The sequence below is a fragment of the Strix uralensis genome, chromosome 27 (assembly GCF_047716275.1).
Source record: "Strix uralensis isolate ZFMK-TIS-50842 chromosome 27, bStrUra1, whole genome shotgun sequence".
Taxonomy (NCBI): domain Eukaryota; kingdom Metazoa; phylum Chordata; class Aves; order Strigiformes; family Strigidae; genus Strix; species Strix uralensis.
In genome coordinates, this window is record NC_133998.1 from 3525646 (window position 1) to 3547205 (window position 21560).

General features: G+C 45.3%; 1 protein-coding gene across 1 annotated transcript in view; it reads left to right on the plus strand.

The window, feature by feature from the left end:
- The window catches only part of LOC141935416 (fibrillin-2-like), a 113662-nt gene that overhangs the window by 21622 nt on the left and 70480 nt on the right, over nucleotides 1-21560 (plus strand). The window contains exons 4-5 of the mRNA XM_074851564.1: nucleotides 4308-4403; nucleotides 6465-6560. Of these exons, the coding sequence (XP_074707665.1) occupies nucleotides 4308-4403; nucleotides 6465-6560 (192 nt within the window). The remainder of the gene's footprint in view (nucleotides 1-4307; nucleotides 4404-6464; nucleotides 6561-21560) is intronic.

Below are 21560 nucleotides of genomic sequence, written 5' to 3' on the forward strand. Positions count from 1 at the left end.
TCTGTGCCCCCTTTTCCACTGGAAAGGACCTGGGAGTTATGGTAGACACCAGGCTGGATATGAGTCAATAGTCACTGGGGTGTGAGTAAAGCCGATCACACTAATTGGGGCTAGATTGAGGGAATCGTGGTGAAAAAGTCAAAAGAAGGTATGATCCCCTCTGCTTGGGGTAGCGAGGCTGTGGCTGGTTCTGGGCTGCCAGTTCAGGAGGGATGTGGGGAAAATGAAGATGGATCAGCAGCGAGCTGCAAAATGGTTGGGACTGGAGCACATGTTCTGAGAGGAGAAGCTGATGGATCTGGCCTGGTTTAGCCTAAGAAGAGTCAAAGAGGGATCTAATTCCAGTCTGTAACTACTGGAAGTACAGCTACAAGGCAGTGAGGCCAAATCCCTCTCAGGAGGGGCAGGTGACAGAGGTCAGTGGCCACAAGTTGCCACTTGGGATGTTCATTCAAGCCTGGGATCTTCAGGCATGAAGATTTCCTTAGACTGGAGGGTGGTGCAGTGCTGGGACAGGTAACCAGAGCTGGGGGGGATCACCTTCCCCACGGGGTTTGAAGACTTAGCTAGACAAAGTCATAGCCAGCCTGATCTGCAGGGAGGCTAGATGGGGATGTCCAGCAAGTCCTTCCATCCTGTAAGCCAGCACAGCTACGCACAAGCCAACAGGTCTGTCCAAAAGGGCTTCAGTTGTTTCTAATGACAGTAGCAGTGTGTGAGCGAGGGCTGGCCTGTGCTCCTGATCTCCAGATGTGAGCAATGAGACTGGGTGAGCATTTGTACCTGACTGTATAAGCAGTCTACCCGTACATGACGGTGCTACTCAGACACACCAGTCAAAAAAACCCTGCAAACAAAGGAATGGTGTTTTAAGAAGGTTAATTTTGCTAGTGCCCTATGTAAAATGCAGAAATTAATGAGATTTTATGGAGTCTTTTAAGGTCTCAGATGGCCATTGCTAGAGACAACCCAGAAAATTATTTTCCATTATCGCCCATCCGTAGGCAAGCTATTGTTAATAAAGTGACTTGCAGGCATCTGATTGAAGGCCAGAGGACTAGCCCCCTCAAACCTCAAAACCACATTCAGGGTGTGACTCAAAAGAAGGAAATTCCCAGAATCTGATTCCAAAGTGCCACGTTGTGCTACAGCCTTGCAGATGTCCCCAGCGGTGCTCAGCACCAGAGCCTGTGTGTGCGCTGCTCTCAGCCCTTCCCTGTGCTTTGCTGAGAGGAAGGTGCTGAGACACAAAAGTTTCTGGAGTGAGGGTCCATATGTTAGCAATCACAGAGGAATGTGAGGAATGCTGTAAGCAGTATATACATTTGGGCACAGACCTGGCATTCCCCTGAGCCTGGGGTGGATTTCAGCATGCGCTCGAGGGGGGTAAGTTCCTCTGCAGGGGCTTCATCAAATCTGGCATTCATTGTGGGGATGTTTGGATCTGCATTTATCATGAATGCTTCAGGGAGGTAAAGCAGACAAATTGTGCATTCCAGAGGCAATAAAAGCCACTCTGCCTCTCTCTGTCATAACAAAAACTTGGTTTCCTACTTCAGGGAGTAAAGATATTTTAGGAGTAATTTGCAAGTGACTGTTTAGATAGTAGTAGTCAATAAGCAGACAGAAAACCTGCCTGCAAACTCCACTACTGATGGCTGGCAGAACAGCTGCAGCCACTGATCCTTTAAAGTAAGTTGTAGAACTAATCCAATCCAATCATGGGAGAAGTTAACTAGGGCGAGCTGTCATTCTCTTTTTCCTAGAATTTTAGTCTCTGCTACCCTGGAAAATCCTGACAAAGCGTAACAGGCCTTTAAATTCTTGGTCGAAAGATGTTCTTCTGCACTCCAAATCTGCAGTGGGTTCTGATAGTGCCAGCCTTGGAGATCAGTCAGATGGTGACAGGACCTCAGGGCGTTTGGGATCGTGGCAGAAGTGAGAAACGGGACCTGCTTTGTGCAGGTCCAGGAATAGTCTTTGCCAATTAGTTGGAAAGTTTCTGGATGAGCATCAGGGCTCTTCTTATGTCCAGACCCTGAACTCTCAAAATTTCTCAGCTTCACTAAACCTTACCCCTTGCTGAACGCGTTGACTGGGAGCCTCAGGATGCTGTGTAGGGAAGAGCTCCGACAGATGGACAGCTCTGACAGACAGACGCTTCCTAGCTCCCTCTGTCCTTGGGCAGCCCTCCCAGATTTGCTGTGTCTAATTGCTTTCCCAGGGCTGATTAATTGTAGTGAGGGGTGTAGGGTAAGCACGTGCTGGAAGCAGAGCCTTTCCCCAGAGAGACTGGTTTTATGTCTGACAATCTCGGCAACGCTTTGAAGCCTCAAGCTTAGTTTCCTTAATGATTAAGCTTTCATCTAAATTTGGCCTAATCTCTGGCCATAGAGCAGTGGGAAGGATAGTAGACATCATGACTAATTCAAACCACGCTAGCAATGCATGGATTAAATGTACAGCACGTGTGCTGAGCATTTTGAACGTGAAGCTCTGAGACTTCCCATTTCGCTCTTCCTTCCTTTTAGGCTTCCTTTGAACAAGGCGTCAACCATATAATTACCCCTATTGGACACTTCTGAGTCCTACTACCTTTTGGACAGACATTTCACTTGCACTGGCCCCAACTCCTCTCTGCTTGGAACTGGTGTTGGATGCCTAGAGAAGACACAAGTCACAGCTGAGCATCCACTCACATATGCACTCTCCAGCCCCACCTTCATCAAGCTGCCAAGTCACAGCCCCTCCTATCCCTGGCAGACGTGAACTGTGGTGTACATGCTGAAAAGCAGTTTTCACATAACTTGCTATAACCTCAGGCACTTGCAATGTGAGTTGTCACATCTTACAAAGGAAGAATGCATTGTCCCAGGCGTTTCAGTAAAGAATGAAAGCTATTTGACCCATATTTGTAACAACGTTTAACAGTACCCCCCCCCCTGCTTTTTGAGCTCTTCTACTTTAATACCACATTCCTTAAACATTGAATAGTGATGAAACAGTTAAAGCTAATTCTGGCTCTGTGTCCACATGAGTATAAAACTTCCCGACTCTTATTTATTGCTATTGTTTTCCTACAGTGCATTAGTCACATTCAGCATGTCCTAATCTAGTGTGAAAGCTGAACTCTGACAGAGAAAAAATAGATGATACGTGCATTTCTTTTCAGATTTATTAAAAATCCCCTCTCATATTAAATGAATCTCACCAATAAGGCCACATAGTAATTGTGAAAGGAAGAGAAATATCTTAAAAGTTGATGGTTTTCCTCCACCGAAGAAATTCTATCCCCCCAAACATCTTGTAGGTCTTTTAATACGAAGGCATTTTAAAGATTAGACAGCCCAGAATGTGAAAAGCATGTTTTAAAATGGAGCAATAATCTAAAAGAATAATAAAAAGGGTATGAAAATATTTGGAAAGTGTAATATCCTAAAAGAAAGAATTGTTTAGAATGACAGAGTTTTCAAAGAAAGGGAGATACCAGGAAATATGACCTTATCTGCAGTCACATGAGCTATGGCGGGACGTCCTGTGGAAAGGACAAAGCTGCAGATGTTTAATCAAGGTAGATTCCTTAATGAAGTAGAATCACAGAATCATCCAGGTTGGAAAGGACCTTGAAGATCATCTGGTCCAACCATTAACCCAGCACTGACAGATCCCAACTCCACCAGATCCCTCAGCGCTGGGTCAACCCGACTCTTCAACCCCTCCAGGGATGGGGACTCCCCCCCTGCCCTGGGCAGCCCATTCCAACGCCCAACAACCCCTTCTGCAAAGAAATCCTTCCCAATATCTAGTCTAAATGAGTGAGTGTCTTTGGTTTCTGTGGAACGAGGTCTATTTATGTTACTGTAAAAGCTGTTTGCCGTAAGAGAACAATGATACCTTGCCCTGTATGAGATGGACTTAAAGAATTACATCCACTAAACTGCTCCTAGTTTCACACTGCCCATCGTGTTCGTGGCTTTTCCCTGTTGGAACAGTTCAGTGCTACCAGTTACAGGACCGATAAAAACATACGTCTAGGGAATAAAGAACGGACTATGGTATTTAATTCTGTAAGCCACTCTGAGGTAAGTATACCTCCGTAAAAGTGCAAGCCTTTAACCACACCATGGGCTTATATCTACCACGGGAAGTCAGCAGTCTCTCCATTTAACTTGAAGGACTTTGACACTTAACACCACCCTTAGATTCTGCCCCGAGACAGGAAGTTTTCGAGCATCCCTGACCCGTGAGGTGTTCACCTCCTACCACAGCTGCATCGTCACGTAATATTTCCCTGCTCTTCTCCACAGTCCAAACCTGCAATGTGAGATGCATGAACGGTGGGAGCTGCAATGAGGAGTCCTGCCTCTGCCAGAAAGGCTATACTGGAACGTACTGCGGACAGCGTAAGTACCTGCCCCGCCTGCGGTCTACACGTGAGCCGAAGGGCGAGGCGAGGGTCATGCCACCTCATGGCTAGAGAGGTCACCTGGCACACACTGGTTGCTCTTTGGTGGCATCACTACAGTCTCCTCTCCATTGGAATCTCAACCCGCGCTCGTTAGGGGGTGTAGACATATATCTATAGAGATATATATATAAAGGAGATATAATTTCACTGTAAATTTATATATATAAATACAGATACAAATATAAATATATTAGATATCATTTCTCTGTAAATATTTTTAGATAAACAGCATATTCTCTTGGAATGGGCTTTTTGTGGGAAACCTTCATTTTAGCTCAAATGATGTCTTCTTTCAATTAGAAGAAAACCAAAATACTCCAAACAAACCAACATTTTTTCATTATAAATTACACCTGATTACGTTGGAGGGGGTTCAATTTTTACTTCTGTTTATTTGACAACACTGACTTTCTATAGGGAAACTTCAATATAGTAATTGAAAGAAATTTTTCAGTGTTTTCTATGACTTGGTTTTCTATTTTGTCAAAGCACCTATAGCTTTAATAGGGAGAAATTTAATTTTTCCCCTACTTTCCCATGAAATTTTAAATCGTTGCTCATGCACATTGTAGAATTAACAACCAAACAACTTAGGTGCCATCTTTAAGAAATGTCTGGTAAGCAAGTATGCACAATAGTTTTGAAAGAATCTCTGGTCAAATGGAACTTTCCAGGCAAATTTCAAATCCCTGTATCAATGTGAGAATCACTAAAGTTCTCAGTGAAGTCTATGAGAAATTTTTTTAAAGATGGGCAAAACACCATATTTCTCCTAAACTTATCCTCAGCTATGACTGATTCATTTTTGCTGAAACTTTCCAAAAAGTTCAACTAAATGCAGACACACCATATGGAAAATTTAATTCTGAACAGCTAAAGCTTGGGAAAATTACAAGTAACAGCAACCCGGGGCTTATAATGGAACGCGCTAGGCAACCGTAATTATGTGCTGCTACCAGCTCCACCTATAATATCCTCAGTAGAGCTTTCATAATGGTTCAGATATTGGCAAGACATCACTGACAGGGTGGGGAACAATGGAGAGTCCCACTGGCAGCATCCCAGCAGAGCAGATTTCGGCTTCCTCGGCTCTGCGATGGGTGTAGCCTTTGAAGTCTGTGAAGTGCAGCAGTACCTGGCCTCTCTGCAGCTCAGAGCTTGGCACTAGAGCAGCGAGGGCCACACTGACGTATCCTTCAAGATCGCTGTGGACTTCACCTTTCATGAGATTATATTCTCATCTTCAACGTGCCAGTGTTGTTGGGCAACTGAGTAGCTTGGAGAGTGCAGCTCTGTATTGGACCTTTAGGAAGAGTCATAACACTGCTCCTCTCATTAGTCATTACAGCTGCTGAGATTTTAATAGGTCAACGGCATCTGTCACAACCAGCAGTTGCTCATGTCATGTGCAGAAGTGTTCCTACACCCTGTTCAATTAGCTTAGTCTGCGTCCAGGACCTAATCAGCAACCTGCTCTTTTGACTTCAGTCCTAGACTATTGACTGCAGTTTTTCAACTAAGGGTAGCAGGTCTAATTTTAAGTCAATGAATACTTGTGTGCTGATCAGACCAGTTCTTCTTTGCTTTGGGTACGTGGGATTAAACGGCAAACAAGTCTCCTCTCCTCACGTTTCACTGTTGTCATACATTAAACATTTGCCTTTATGCACTTTCTCATTTGTATCGGTTCATCTTGACCTTGACATTTAAATCCCAATGCTGACCTGAATGAACTGAGATTCCAGAGCACAGGAAATCCTCTCAAGTGAAATAAGAGTTTATAGCCTTTTTATAAATGGGTTCATTCATAAACAGGAACTAATTTTCCAGGAAAAAATATCAGACTTTTCTCTGTATGTTCACTACATGGAGGAGATTCCTGATGGGTGAACAACACAAAGTAGGTGATATTCCAAGCCCTGCCAGCACTACACATCTCACACTGTGGTGTCCCTAAGAGCAGAAATCACTGATTTCTTTTTCTATTTCAAAACAGCTGTCTGTGAAAATGGCTGTCAGAATGGAGGTCGATGCATCGGGCCAAACCGTTGTGCTTGTGTCTATGGATTCACCGGTCCCCAGTGTGAGAGAGGTAAGGAACACATTTTCATATTATCACTGACAGAGCATAGGATCAGGAGTTGTATATTTATGTGTATTAAAGAGACTCCATTTTATGTGAATTTCCGCTCCATTCCTCTGCCTGATGATACAGCCTGTGATGACAACCTCATGCCCAAAGCACTTCCTGGGGTCCCTGGTTATTACACGTGCGGGATGCGAAGTGCCTGCTGACTGCACGGCTGTTCAGTGTCTCTGGATCCTTCTTTCCACACGTGGCCCCTGGTAGCTGTTTGTTAAACATCAATAAACTCCCGCGCTGAGTACAAAAAGGTTATTTTTCTCTTGTGCATTTCCCTGGAAAATGGATAACCTGGGAGTGGCTTAGAAAGCCCCTTATCACAGCATCCTCATGAAGGGAAGGTGACACCATCAGTGCCTTTCTAAACACTAAGAGAGAAGGGAAAAGACATGTAAGCCAAAATTTTCAAATGAGCCAGTGCGATGGGTTGACCCCAGCCAGCAGCCAAACACCCATCCTGTGTCTCTCTCACTCCCCTCTCCCTGGGGGTGCGTAGAAGATAGAAGACAGTCAGAAAGACTCATGGATGGAGATGATGTCAGTTTAATAAGGAGAGCAAAATTTGTGTGTGGTAGCAACATGAAATAAGGAATTGATTCACTAACTCCCATTGGCAGGCAGATGTCCAGCCAATTCCTGGGAAACAGGACCTCAGCACCTGTAGTGGTGGCTTGGGGAGACAAACACCATAACCATCTTATATCTCCCCTTCCTCCTTCTTTCCCTGAGGTTTTATTGCTGAGCATGACGTGGTGTGGGGTGGAACATCCCTTTGGTCAGTTCGGGTCACTTGTCACAGCTGTGTCCACTCCCAGCCTCTTGTCCCGCCCCGGAGTGGGGCTGGAGAGCAAGACTTGACACTGTGCAAGCCCTGTTCAGCACAGCCGAAACACCGGGGGTGTTATCCACACTGTTTTAGCTACAAAAACGAAACACAGCACCACGATGAGGAAAGTTAACTCCATCCCAGTCAGACCCAATACAGCCAGGTAATTTTGGTGCCCACCTTGAGTTACTGAGCTGGGCTTGCAGGACTCTCAGTGTTCACTGATCCTGCTCAGCACCACAAGTACGACTCACTGCAGCTCTTGCTGAGGAGCGATGGCTGAGGACTTAGGGACCACACGCAGTTAGGGACCACATGCAAAACGCTGGTTTAAGGACTTGGCCAGCTCGCACAGGAACTCTGTCAGACACGGGTAGACGCAGTTCACCAGGCGAGCACTCAGCTCCCCTATCAGAAGGACCATTTCTGCAGTCTCCTGCCTCTCTCGCTATATAGAATCAAATTCCTGCAGCAACTCAATTTATTGCCTGAATATGACCTGTCCTGTGTGCTTTGGAAGACAGTTACTTCTGGGTGAAGGAGATCAATACTATGTACCATCACAAATTAAAACTGATGATGTCACCAGCTGATAATTTTCAATTGAACGTGGACCTGAAACCTCAAAAGTCAATATTCTAACCTTTGCAAAATTATTTGTATGGTTAGTACTATATTGAAAATTATGACCAGAACTTAAGGTTTTTCATGAAAGAACCTCCTTTTAGTAAAAATGTTACAAAGGGAAACATAAGCCAACTCTGGTTTATTGTAAACCTCACGCAGTTTGATGCCAGCTGCTCATCCAGTATGAATCAAAACAGCTCCAGTAAGAACCACAGTTTTCACCAGCTAAGAATATGGCTGTTAGTGACATGTGGCTTTGCTGTATTTCAGCCAGCCAGCATGCGATGAGTGGCTAGATCAGATTTACGTTTGGGCAGTGTGGGTATGACTGAGGTTTTGGCTGACACACGAAATTTCTCCCTTTCCTGTTGGCTTAGATGGACATCTCACGACACTGCTCTGATATGATTTTTGGCAAGGGTCAGAGTGGCACAGAGCAGAAATGAAACTGAAACACGAAGCCAATGGGCAAACTCCCAGGAGTAAGATCAAAGCACCCTGGAAATATTCTGCTTTTCTAGCCTCTCACTTTCCCAAGATTGGGCTAATTCTGTTTAACTCCATGTCCAAGGATTGGACTGTTCTTGCCTTTAACGTTTTTTCCCAAGTTGGGGATTCTTGGCAACGTGATTTAGAGGGTGAGATAGGAATAACAGTTGGTTTCCGGTAGCCCAGGCATCAGTCAGCCCTGCTTGAACAGTGGCCAGCAGAAATACACAGAACTCAACATAGTTGTGCAATGTTCCCTGGGTTGCAAAAGTATCTACTGAACCTAATGGTGCAGGTGCCCCATAAAAGGCCTCTGCTGTGGTTTGAGCCTCACATTTATTGGATGCAGAGAAGGGAAAGCTCTTTAAAAGCCTCTACACACATTTACTGAAGTAACCTTTCGTTGTTCCAGTCTCCTTCTTTGGACTCTCCTGCAAACACAGCTATTGGTCAAGCACTGCAGTTATATAGTCTTTAAGCCCTCTCCTTGCCTTTTTCTAACACACACATGCAGATGGACATCGCTTTAGTTACGGAAAGGTATTATGATAACAACCTCTCTCTTTTGAAGGCTCTGCCTTGCAAGATTCCTTCCCCTAAAGCCCTAAACCCAAGCTCCAGAACTGTCTGTAGAACTGCTTGCTTTTTTTTTCTAGCTCATGGGGATCTGAAGTACTGAGATTCATAAATCAAAATGGACATTGGCTGTGTTTGAAAAGAAAGCTGGAAATTTCTTAAAGAAACTTCTGGATGCAACAGCGCCAGAAGGGACTGAAAAATCCAAGTGTCCTGACTCTGTGTGTGTGGTAGTGGTGTGGGTAGGAGAGAGATTGGAAGAGGCAGGGAAAGAAGGGGTCTGAGCAGGGGCAGACTTTGGAGACATCTTGTAATGTATAAAATTCTTTAAATAAAGAGAGCATTTTTACAAAGCCTTTAGAGATTTGGTTTAGTCCAGACTTGTACTAAGAGACAAAACAAGCTCTCCAGCTGTGTATACACAGGTCTTCCCTGCCAAGACAAACAGAGCTCTTGCTTTGCTAAGAGATGTTAAAAGTTACACTTTTCAAAGAGGCTCCTGGCTGGGCAGTCTGTGAGTTTGCAGCCAGGTGAGGTGGTTGCAACCGACCTACCAAGAATAATTAGCGTGACAGCAAAGAACTTAACCCTTCCAAGGAGAAAATTAATTCCTGCTCCATCGCTAGGCCTGTTAAGATGAAGTCCCTAAGCACCAGACTTACTGGAGACATGACCAGTGCTGAATTTCTGCTCAGTTTCTCCATTTAAAGCAGCCATGGTATTTGACATGTTTACAAGCATCCTTGGGAGTTTCCAGTAACAAGACGCTCAAGTAGCATGCTTGGAAGCAACACAGATCATCTATAGCTCTCAGTTTAGCTCTGAGCCTTGTTCCTAAAGATTTTTCTGAAGAAAGATTAATTCAAAGCAGAGCCTGAAACCCACTGGCTTCATATGTGGGAAGTTTACAGAAGGGGTTGTTAGGCATTAGAATGGGCTGCCCAGGGAGGTGGTGGAGTCCCCATCCCTGGAGGTGTTTAAGAGTAGGGTCGACATAGTGATGAGGGATCTGGTGTAGTTGGAAACTGCCAATGCTAGGTTGAAGGTTGGACTGGATGATCTTCAAGGTCCTTTCCAACCTAGATGATTCTGTGGTTCTGTACAGGTTTCAGCCCAAGGCTCCATGGTGATGCTCTCATAGCACGGCTGGGTACATGGTTGAGTACTCTGGAAATTCCTCGGATTCCTGCCTGCACCTCTGCAGGCAGAGAGCTTCCACTAATGCCAGTTACTGTCTAGTGAGACATCATTCACCTTCCTCCTTCCCACACAGAGTAGCTCCTGTGGTATGTTGGGGGATGTGGTGTAGGGGAGAACTTTGTAGAGTAGAGCTGATGGTTGGACTCGATGATCCCAAGGGTCTTTTCCAACCTGAATGACTCTGTGATTCTGTATTTCTCATGGGGCAACCATTGCTAGCTCCTAAATGCAGTCTGCTGGCATTAGGCGATAAGAATGCACTCTTGGACTCCAGCATCCTTGTGTCTGCTGCTTCCAGAGCACGACATGAGAGACTGTCCTGGCTACAGAGCACTAAGAAAATGACAGGTAGTTTAAACTGGCTTTCACTGTCGTTCAGGAAAGAAAGCAGAGAGAATGGGATACGTGCAGTCATTTCCCTCAGTGCTGTGCTGAGATGTCTACTGATAGGAACCATCTGGATTGGCAGATCAGACCACACTCAGCCTGCAGAAGAGAGAACGTGTTGTAGGACACATCTCTCCATCTCTCCCAGCCCCATTACTGAAATGGGGCAGTTGGTTTGAACCATAGCTGGGTAACGTGGAGATTTTATGTTCTGAGCCTAGGACAGAGCAGTGTGAGCTCTGCTGCTCCATCCTGAGTCTGACCCACTGCTTGCGCTAGTTTGGGCAGCTCATTACATCACCCTGTTATGTTTCTTTGTGAAATAATAGACATCTTGCTTCAGCACGAGGACTGTGAGGAGTCACCAAAGGGTTGCAGGAGAGCTGGTAAATCAGCTGCTAACAGTGATAAGGGCATGATTGAGGCATGACTGTGTGTTGAGATACAGTCAACTGTGCGTTTGCTCCTGATAAGCCACCTCCAGGCTGGAGCCACAGTGTTAAATAAACCATAAGATGCCTCAGACTGAAAAGTGTTAAGAGACCAGTTCATTAAGAAGGATGGACTCGCCTCACCTCATACTGCTGTGGCTGGCTGGCTTCTGGCCCAAGAGCTGGTTTGCTTCCAGCCAGCATGGAGACATCGGATATTTGATGATGTGCTTTTACAGGTGGAGATGTTACCTCAACCTAAGCAAAGACAGACTATTTTCAGTCTGAAATAAATGCCAGGAAATGTGGTTTTTTAAGAGCCCCTTTTTATCAAAATTCACCAGTATCTGTGTTTCAAGAGTAGCAGAAGCAGGCCAGATGACCCCTAGCACACAGATGACCTCTAACTGCTGACTCTTTGGCCTTGCAACTTGCTGTTGTATTTGGGGACCTCCTCTGTCTGCTCCTCTGCCACTCATCTGCTCCCCTACCAAAGAGCTCTGTAGGGGAAGCTTCTTGAGCTCAGCACAGGTATAACCAAGAGTTCCAATAGGATTTTCTTCACCCAGGAAAAATCCCTAAGTGGTTTGTCCAAGCTGAAGTGCCAGTCTTCCTCAGGGGCATTTCTTCCCAAGGACACCTGGGTACAATGGTGCCATTACTTCGGGAAGAGTCTTTGGTTAAACACTTTATATCCTGAGGGCTGTACTCTCATCAGCAGTGCACACTGTCAGAAGTGGCTAGGTGACAGTGTGGGGGGGGATGTCCCTTAGCAGAGAAGTCTTTCCTGTAGAATATGACAACCTGTGAAAGCAGGCGCTGACCCAGGTTATTCTGCCGAAGCAAGGCAAAGCAAATGCAAACTGAAGGAAAATGAGTTTAAATTGGAAAAAATAGATCATGTTTTTAACAAGGAGCTTGGTTTCGACTGGCTGTTTTCCACAGGAATGTGCTGGACCCCCCCTGCACTACATAAGCTCACTTCAGAGCTCTGTGGGGTAGATGTGTCCAGCTGAGCACAGCATGCCATGAAACCTCATAGATGATGGAGTGATAACAGCACTGAGGGGCAGGATTCACTGACCAAACACAGACATTGCCCTTAGGATGAATGTATACAGAGGGGTGATCAGTTCTGCCACAAACATATGGACTATAGACTTCTCTACGTTTAATCAAGTGAATCCCATCTATGGAGTCCTCAGATAAAAAGGGAAGGGCTTTCTGAGGATGTGTTGTGGCTAATCCATATGTAGTAGGGTTTAGGCAAGAGTCTCTGGTTGTTGTGCTTTGATGTTGGACTTCAGACCAATTCATTCTTACAGATTTAAAATCTATAAATGCCTGAACAGTGTAAAGATAGTTGTCTGGAGGCTTCTCTCTGCCGCAAGGCACAGCGTGGTGCCACCATCTCAGATTGTTATACGTACAGGAGGTAATACCACACCACGAGACTAACTTGTTTCAAAGAACGAAGAGCTGCATCAGTCCAGCTAATATCTCTGCTGAGGAGTCAGGATTCCAAGAAAGGCTCATTAGCTTTGTACGATTGCTGTTGTTTCTAGCGTGGCCGTTAGCTGTTCCTTTGCTCTCTGGAGGTGTGCTTTCCTACAGGGGTTGGGGTATCAGTTCAGACTGGCAAGCACTGAAAAATGTGCCCATCTGTGTTGATGAAAAGAAGGCATTCAAACTCCACAAATCTATCCGATTACAGATTTATTTAGGCTTTTAATTTGACTTTATTTTGCCATAATCATAAAAAGAGATAATTTTACTTTTAAACTATAATAAACTAAATTCCTGAATGCTAAGCAACAGCTGCTGCTGCCGTACACTCAACAAGCTGCATGTTCAACAGCTTAGGGCTCCAGTAAGAGGCTGCTTTGTAATGGAGGCAATCTAACTACCTTCACACTTCATTCAGGAAATACTTCACTTCAGAGGTAAATACCTTAATAGCTAGGTACTCAAAGAATCTTAGCATCATTTCCTCTCTCTACTTGACATCTTCAGAGATGAAGAACTAGTGAATATGTTGTATAACCCCAGCAGCCTTTGGTAACATGAACTCACATTACATCAGTGTCAGAGGAAAAGCTGCAGTACAGAAAAAAATGAATCTGTGGGGAGAGAGGCCAATTTTTTAATAATAGTTTTACAGAAAAATTAAACATCTTGATGTCATGTCTCTGATTTCACCCTCTTTCAAGTAGGAAAAAATTTGTTGTAAAAAGTGACAACATTTGACTCAGGTGAAGGTGTAGAAGCTCCTCCTGTGTTCCAAGCATGAGGTTTAATTTGGGTTTTTTTCCATCCAAATGCTGAAGTCTTCACTGTGGATGCCAGTTGCTACCTCTCATGAAGGAAAGTCTTCTTTTACTTTGGAAAAAAAGATTTTGAGAGTAACATTCTCTATCTTTGTGGAGACTGTGGTTCCCATGATTTGTCTGGTCCAGAAGGCCCTTGCTGTGTCTGTATGTCCTCTCCTCTTAATTGGTGCAAGGTTTCCAAAAGCTCAACCAACGAACTCGTGGGGTGGTGTTCTTCAGTGCAAACACTTCTGGGCTGAGCCGTGCTCTTGAAGCCTTGCATGATTGCTCCCAAGTCCCACATGCCATGAAGAACCTTGGAAGGAATTGTGTCCAGGTAAAGATAATACCAAACTTAAAACTGGCATCCAGTGTCTGAGTTCTGGCTCTTCATTAGCCAGTACAAGAAATCAAAGCCCTATCAACTGAATACAGTGTTTCAAACATGTGAACAAAAGCAAGGATTAGAGCCACAGCAGGTCCTAGGCGGGCAACGTCCATGGAAAAGGCAGTGAGTATCTCCTCTTCTTCCATAATCCTCACTACAGGACTGTTCTCTTTCCAAAACCATAACCAGGACTGGGTTGGATTGAAGCGAAAATGCTCCCAAACAGCAGCTTCTCACCAACAGAATCCATGTCTTTCAACAATTCACAGCTGTTTTCAAGAGATTCTCATTTCTCCTATTTCTTTCCAAATACCTCAAGAACTACTGGCAACCATTGAGTGAGGAGGACACAGGCTTTCAAAAATTGCTGACCTTAAAGGGGTTAAACACACGACAAAGAGGACGCCTGAAAGCATGTGTGTGGACCTTGATCCCATCCCATGGCAGAGTCTTGGTCAGTCTTTTCACAGCAGGTCTCCAGATGAAGCCACACCAGCAGTCGGTGAAGAGCAGATCCTGTCCTGCATGTCCAGTGCTTCTCCAAAAGTACTGTATAGTATCAGGACCTTGGGATATAACCAGAGTGAGCAAAAGCAGGTCTTGGACCTAAACAAGACATAGTACATGCGGAAAAAGGAGAAATAGCATCTAAATCACTACTCAATACCTTTTATTTTAAAGCTGTTGCTAATCTGCATCTGTTTTCTTCCCGCATCTCCGTTTTTCTGCTTAGCTCAAGCTACAGCTTTTTATATTTTAGCATGTACATAACATGAGGATCTGCTTTGATGTGCACTCAGGGAGGATTTCTGAGTCTCAGTAATGTGTCTGTGTCTGTAGATTCACCAAAGTTTCAAAAGGATTTTGATGTCTTTTTGCAGCGGGGTGGGGCTTGTGAACTCATGGTTCCTTATAACTCATACAATTCCAGTCCTGGAAGAAATCTCCATTAACAGTGAGTCAGACTAATGCAAGTCCCCAGATTAGCACATTTTTATATGCTGTATCAATTTCTCAAAGATCCTTACTGTATAGGACAACAGTTCCTCTCATCCTCATAATTTTATTTAATTTCTACCAGCCTAACTGCCACTCATCCATTGTCCTGAAATATTTAAACACTAGACAAAGTACATAAGGAGGCTGTGGATTTTCATATCTGTAGGTTCTTAAGAACAAGTTATGCAAATATTGGTTAGGTCTAATTCTGGTAGTCAGTCTTGTCTAAGGGAAAAAGAAATCCAAAATGATCTCTAGTGTTGCCTCCAGCCGTAACTTTTCTAGTGGCAGACACCCCATGCCGTATATAAACAGAATACGTGATCCAAAACACCGTCTTGTAACATACAGATGGATGCTAGTGAGTGTCTCAGCATAAACTGCACTTTAATCCACTCAGATTTCCAGATGGTGGGAATATTGCAGAATACCCCATTATTCTTACTTGTAAGGCTTCTCCAACCCCCCCAGAGAAGAGTTATTAAGAGTGGCTTTGTCTCAGCTTTTCTGTTTCCTCTTCATAATGATTTTTTTTCCCCAAATTTTCAGTCTAATTTGGAGGCTTAGGAGAAATGAAGCAGCCACACAGGATGTGTCTGATCCCCATGTGTGCATGCAAAACCATAGCAGGAAGCAGCCAACGGTAACGTTGTCCTTTTACTCGCTCCTGTCTACTCAGGTCACAGTCCTGAACTTGTGCGGTGCTGCTCCCAGTGAAGCAATCAGGAGGGATGTACATATTTCGTACCTTTAGCTGGAAATGCCCCCAGAGCCTAGGCATGAAAGAACATATATCATGCTAGCAAGAAAGGGACCACAAATAGTTCATGGAAATTTAATGATATAACTTGGAAAGGTCTTTAATCTCAGCCTTTGCATTTCAGATGAAGTTAAATTCATTAATTTGAGCTGCCCAGTAGAATTTCTGTTCTGGGGATGAATATCAGGTTGGCAAAAACATCTCCTCCATACAACCTCTGGCTGTGCCTGAGGTCCACGTACATGGTGAAACTGAGCCTCAGTCCAGCTGCTCTTCTGAAAGACCACCACCAGTCCCAGAGGAATGGAGAGATCCCAGAATCATGGACTGGGATGTGGCTCCTGAGACCAAACTGAAATTTGCTTTGCCTTGACCTCCACATGCATCCCCTGAGGTGCAAGGCTGTTCCAGGGTGTCACGAACTCTTAGTCATTTCTTGGGTTTCAGTTCCCTGGGGTAGGAGAAAGGCAAGGGAAAGCACTGGCTGTGGGGGCTCCTTTCTGCCATGCCCACTCAAAGCCATCGGGGTGGCGTGAGGGTAGTACACAGCTGAGACACGAGTTTGCTGGACACTCGACAAGCCCTTCTTCCTATCAATTCCAGATTAAGCTTGAAATTACTTCAACCAAAAATCTTGTGGAAGAATGCTATTGGCAGTCATTAGGATTTCCCCCGCACCCCCACCCCCCACCCCAGATGAGCTTTTTAATGAAAGACTGTGTTTACAAAGAGATTTCTCATCCTCATTAGAAACCAGGCGTTCGGCTGATTTTTCCTAGTGTTCTGCTAATCCAGATGTTAAGACATAAAGCAGAACTCATAGCTGAGATATGTGATGGAGTTCCTTCTCCTCAGCCTGCCTCTAAAGGTGAGGCATAAGCTCCCATTTCTCTACGTCGTGGTAGAAAAAGCGTTTTGATAATCAACTGTAGTCCAAAGAGTTCTGACATCTACTGCTATAACTTGCCTGTATTCATGCAGAAAGGTCTGACAGAAACTTCACCATGAGTGGAATTCAACTCTGTACTCAATTGTAGGTTGCCATTTTCCTCCTGCAGACAGGTTTACTTGGTAAAATAATTACAGTTCTGTGAAACCACATTTCCCTCTGATTTCTGCAGAAAGCCAGTCATAGTCTGCTGGGAGTACTGGCGGGATGTAGACGCATCCTGCACATACAATTTTTCTGCATGCCCATGGGCTTTATGGTACAATCTTTAATGAGACAATCACATACTACTTTTCCCCTGCCAGAGGGTGGGCAGCGCTCCCAAAGCACAGCTACTTAATACCTTTGTTTGCTGCTTGGTGTTCAGCGTGTGGCTCAGAGGCCAGTTCCCTGCGCACAATGGGAACCGGCCTCTGGAAGCAGAATTAATTTCCTCCAGAGACCTTCATGGAAACAGCATTCCCAAGATTGATCTTGAAATCTGACAGGAATGTTCTGACTGGAATTTTCCAAAACTGCTTATCCTGGGTACAAACCTCTTTCAGCCTGAATAGGTAAAATTTGGTAAAGGTACAAGTAATAACAAAGAAGGTCTTTGCAAAGAATCACAGAATTGTCTAGGTTGGAAAAGACCTTGAAGATCATCCAGTCCAACCATCAACCCAACATTAACAGTTTCCAACTCCACCATATCCCTCAGCGCTAAGTCAACCCTACTCTTAAACACCTCCAGGGATGGGGTCGCCCTTGTCCAAAGGCAAGCCATTGCATTGCCACTAAGAAACACAGGAGCATCTGAGGCAGCTGTAGCTGAGTGAGCAGAGGAGGCTGGACCGTCTTGGGTTGGGACCTTCTTGTCTCTTCAGCTGGCACCTCATCTCCTGCTCTGGGTTGGGCAGGAAGGCGACTTCCTTATCTTCTGACCCTTCATTGCTTTTGGATGCAGTGACGTGGCTTTCTCTCATTCTCACTGTGGGGAGGGGTGTCCATAAGCAAGAGTATCCTGATGTTGTTGAACCTGCTGGTCCTTGTGGGAGAAAAGTGGTGTGAAGATAAATGCCTGTTTTCACATTTCACCCAAATCTGGAGACCCTCTCTGTGAGGGCTGTAAGCAGCCCTCTGCCAGCTGACCGTGGGGAGTGCAATGGAACATCCCATCACAGCCACAAGCTCAGTGGAGCACGTTTAGAGGTAGATGAGTGAACGGCTGCAGTTCCTGTGCACTGATATCAACCCAGGGTTGTGCATCAACTCTCTGTTCTCTGCAAGCCCATGAAGATGGACAAGGAGGAACACAGACTGGCAGGAGGGGCATTGCTTGGGCCACATCTACTCAAGGCCCTTGGGCCTAGCGAATGGGCATTCAGGTCATGGTGGCACAGCAGCTCCAGGCCTGTCCAGCCAAGCAGGGTCCACATACCCCATTTGTGGCAGGGACTTGGAACGCTTCCAGTTGAATGCAAAGATGAAGCTTGCTAGAGTGTACTCTGCTAAGGAGAGCACAGCGTTAACGCTTCCATTAATTCAGTCTGAGAAGAATCTAATAGCATGCTATTTGTGTCTGCTTGCTCATTTCTGAGACTTCTTTCAAGATACTTTAGGTGTGGATAAGCCTCTTCCAAAGAATGCCTTGCTCTGCCTAGCACAAGCATTGCATTGCCACTTTGAAATACAAAACCTTTGCTGAACGCAGCAACGGACGGATGAAGATGACTGCAGCTCATGCACAGTAACATTAAAACAATCAGTCAAGACCTGTAAAACCAACTGCATTGTTTGGAAGTCCTTGCTCGGTAGTGTCCTTGCCATCACTTCCTCCCAGCTCATTGTCCCCAGAGGAAGGTAGGCAAAGTCCATAAACCCTCTGCCCAAAAATGCTTCCTGCCTGGCAGACACAAATTTCTCCTTCCCTTACTCAGTGCTATAAGGAACACGCCATCAGCTGCCCAGGAGGAATCCCCCCAAATTCAGCCACAGCTCAGCCCAGCCCAGCCACCACCTCCATATACTCTTTCCCCTGGTATCCAGGAGCCTGCCCATAACCATGATCTCTGCCAAAGAAGTCTGAGAGGTGCAGGGCTTCCACCTGGGGCAAGTGTGTGCATGGGAAAGAGTCTGGAGCTATCGAACCCCTATGTCACCCCCAGCACCTCCACTCCTGCACCTCCATCTCTGCACTACCTGACCAGGCAGCGATTCAACAGCCCACAGCATTCTGACCCCGTGGTCTCTTCCAGGATGGAGGACACAGCGTGGCAGTGCCAGCTCCCCGCTCCAACTCTCCCAGACATTTCCACAACTGCTGGAACTACTGGCCCCATGTTGTGTGTGCTTTGTGCCTCAGATACCGCTGCAGCAGAGAGCCCTTGGAGGAGGGTTGTGCGTGGAGCTCTATCTCAGGTTTCATCAGGCTAAGACTTTCACAGGAAACTGTAAAAATAGGACAGGAAAACTTAAAAAAGTTCTCCCTTTACTATTTCCTTTGAATATGTTTTTTCAGCACTTGGAATGTCTGGCCTTATAAACTGCCTCAGCCAGCTTTTTCTTTTCTGCAAAAGTCCAAACAGTTAAACATCAGGAATGTGGCTGTGTTTGTATGAGGTAAGGAAATGACTAGGTGGAGAAAGTATTCCATGAGAAAGGAGCCCTTTACGGAGACCCTCATGCTGTTCTCCCTGCATCCCCCATCCCCCCTCCCACCAAAGCTGTCACGTATCGACAGCCTGAGAGGCTTAGCAGATATTTAGAGTCGCGTTGTGTGCCGAGACCTACGACCAACGTTGTAAAATCTCTACGTTCACATTTAGTGCAGCAGAAATAATCACAGGATTTTTGGTTGGCTCCTTTCAGTTGGTTGGTTGGCTGGTGGCTTTTGGATGCTGTTCCCCTGTGTTCTTTCCCATATGTTCATGGTCTCTCTATGAGGAGGGCATGAATTGCTCCATTAAGTATTTAATCTGTAAGTTATCAGCTCTCCCAGCAGGTCCCAGAGGGCACAGCCAGCCCGCTCTGTGGGCTCTTTAGGGAACACCCCCATCGCAAGCAGCCAGAGTTTGTGTGAGAATCTTTTTGGGGAGAAGTTTGCAGCGGGATCTGCCAGATTAGTGCCTTGCCTCGGTTGCATCGGCTCTCGCTCACTCCCAGAGCTGCCTATTTATCTTGCTCCAAAAACCCAGAAGGTTACAGACAGAAAGAATTGCAAAGCTGTGCTGCCGTGGCCTGGGGGACCAAACTTCCTGCTGATGGAAATCATTCATTGAAAATAGAAAAATAGATATCGGGCTTGATATCCACGCTCCTTACTCTCCTGTACTCGGTTGCTGGAGCTTTTAGAGAGCAGCGTGGAAGCCTGCCAAAGCCTGGGGCATGTGTTGTAGTGACCTCATCCCAGCGAGGTCTGTAGCTCCCCGGGGATTACTTACAGGCAACGTTTGTCCTTACTGTTTTAAGAAAAAGCCTTCAGCGAAAGCATTGTTTATTATGAGAAGGAATCTGATTTTTAGCAAAGAAAAATCTCTTCTTTCTTGCTGCTCTATTTATTTATTTTGTAAAGAAGGAATTCACCCAGCCCATGGCCTGTCCCATGAGGGGATTCCAGCCAAATGGTGCCAGAGAAGTGGCAGGCTGAAAGACGGGGTGGGAGTGCAGAGGAGAGCTCTTCAGTCCCTTCACCTTCCTTTTAGCCTGGACTCCACAGATCTGCGTACACGGCTGGAGTTAGGCATGTTCGTGTTTCTAGGATTGTGTTTTAAATAGCGAGGAAAGTAGTGCAATTGTTCCTGCTTTTGCATCTTTACCCGGGGATGTGAATTCCCACTGCAAGCATTAATTTAGTCGGTGACACCCTGCTGGGTAGATAGATGTTACAGAAGTGGAGGAAGCTATCTTTTTTCTTGTGAAAACTTTCAAACAAAATACTTCTCCAAAGTTCTTTGTCAAAAACTGCCAATTTTCCCAAAGGGACAGTAAGAACCAGTTAAAAGGGAGTAAAATGTTAATTTTAAATGCCTTTTTTTCTCCCCACAGCAAAGCAGCAATTTAAATTAGATGAAATGAAGTTGTAAATATTTCAGGTTCAGATACTGTTTCAATTCAGGTGTTACAAAACATTTGAAAAACGCCCTTGTTTATGGAAATGTTCAGTTTGAGATCTCCTTCAAAGGAATCAGTCTGAGTTGCTGAAATGAACATTTCCCTGAAAAATAATGGCATTGAGTTATGCTGTATGTCCCGGGGAAACATTCCCTACAAAAGATTTCCATTGTTTTCATTTAGCATTGGGGAAACTGAGCAATAGAGATGGTGCCTTCCAACTGTTGTACATAAATGTTTGATAGCCTCAGAGTGGTAATTTTAAATAGTCTGAAACTGATTATTCTTTTTTAATGAGTCCAAGCTGCATTTCTGGCATAAATTATAGCCGTGGCTGGCAAAGAGTAGTGCATCATTCTTCATTACCTCCTGTAGGGGGTGAGACAGGTTCTGGCAAGGTGAACTTGGGTTAAGTAGGGTAGGCAAAGCCAGGGCAGCTTCCCTGGTCAGCACAGCACCCCAAGTGCTGGAAATGGGGAAACTACAAGGTTTTGTGTGCTGGTTCGGCTGAACGAGAAGTACTTGAACTCGCTTACAGCACTTTCATGTCCCACCCCTTCCAGCAGGACTCCATGCAGCACGTGGGTGAAGGCAGATGTCCGCAGCAACCGTGAAGCATTTCTCCTAGACACACTAATTAGGGAAGTTAAAAACGTCTACAGGGATATTTTCAGAAAGCTGCTTGCAAGTGGAATAGCGTGGCTCAGCGTAAGAGCATGTGTAATGGCATGGATCCCACCATTAACTCCCCAAGGGTTTGCGGCTTGGAATTGTCAGGAATGACCATTCATTAGCTATAGGGGTTCCTAACGATCTCCATGACAACCAGCCAAACATGGAAACTGGGAATGAGGTCTATTCCTGTTACGCTTCCTCTTCTGAGCACATCTGGGGCCTGTGTTGGCCGCAGGATCGA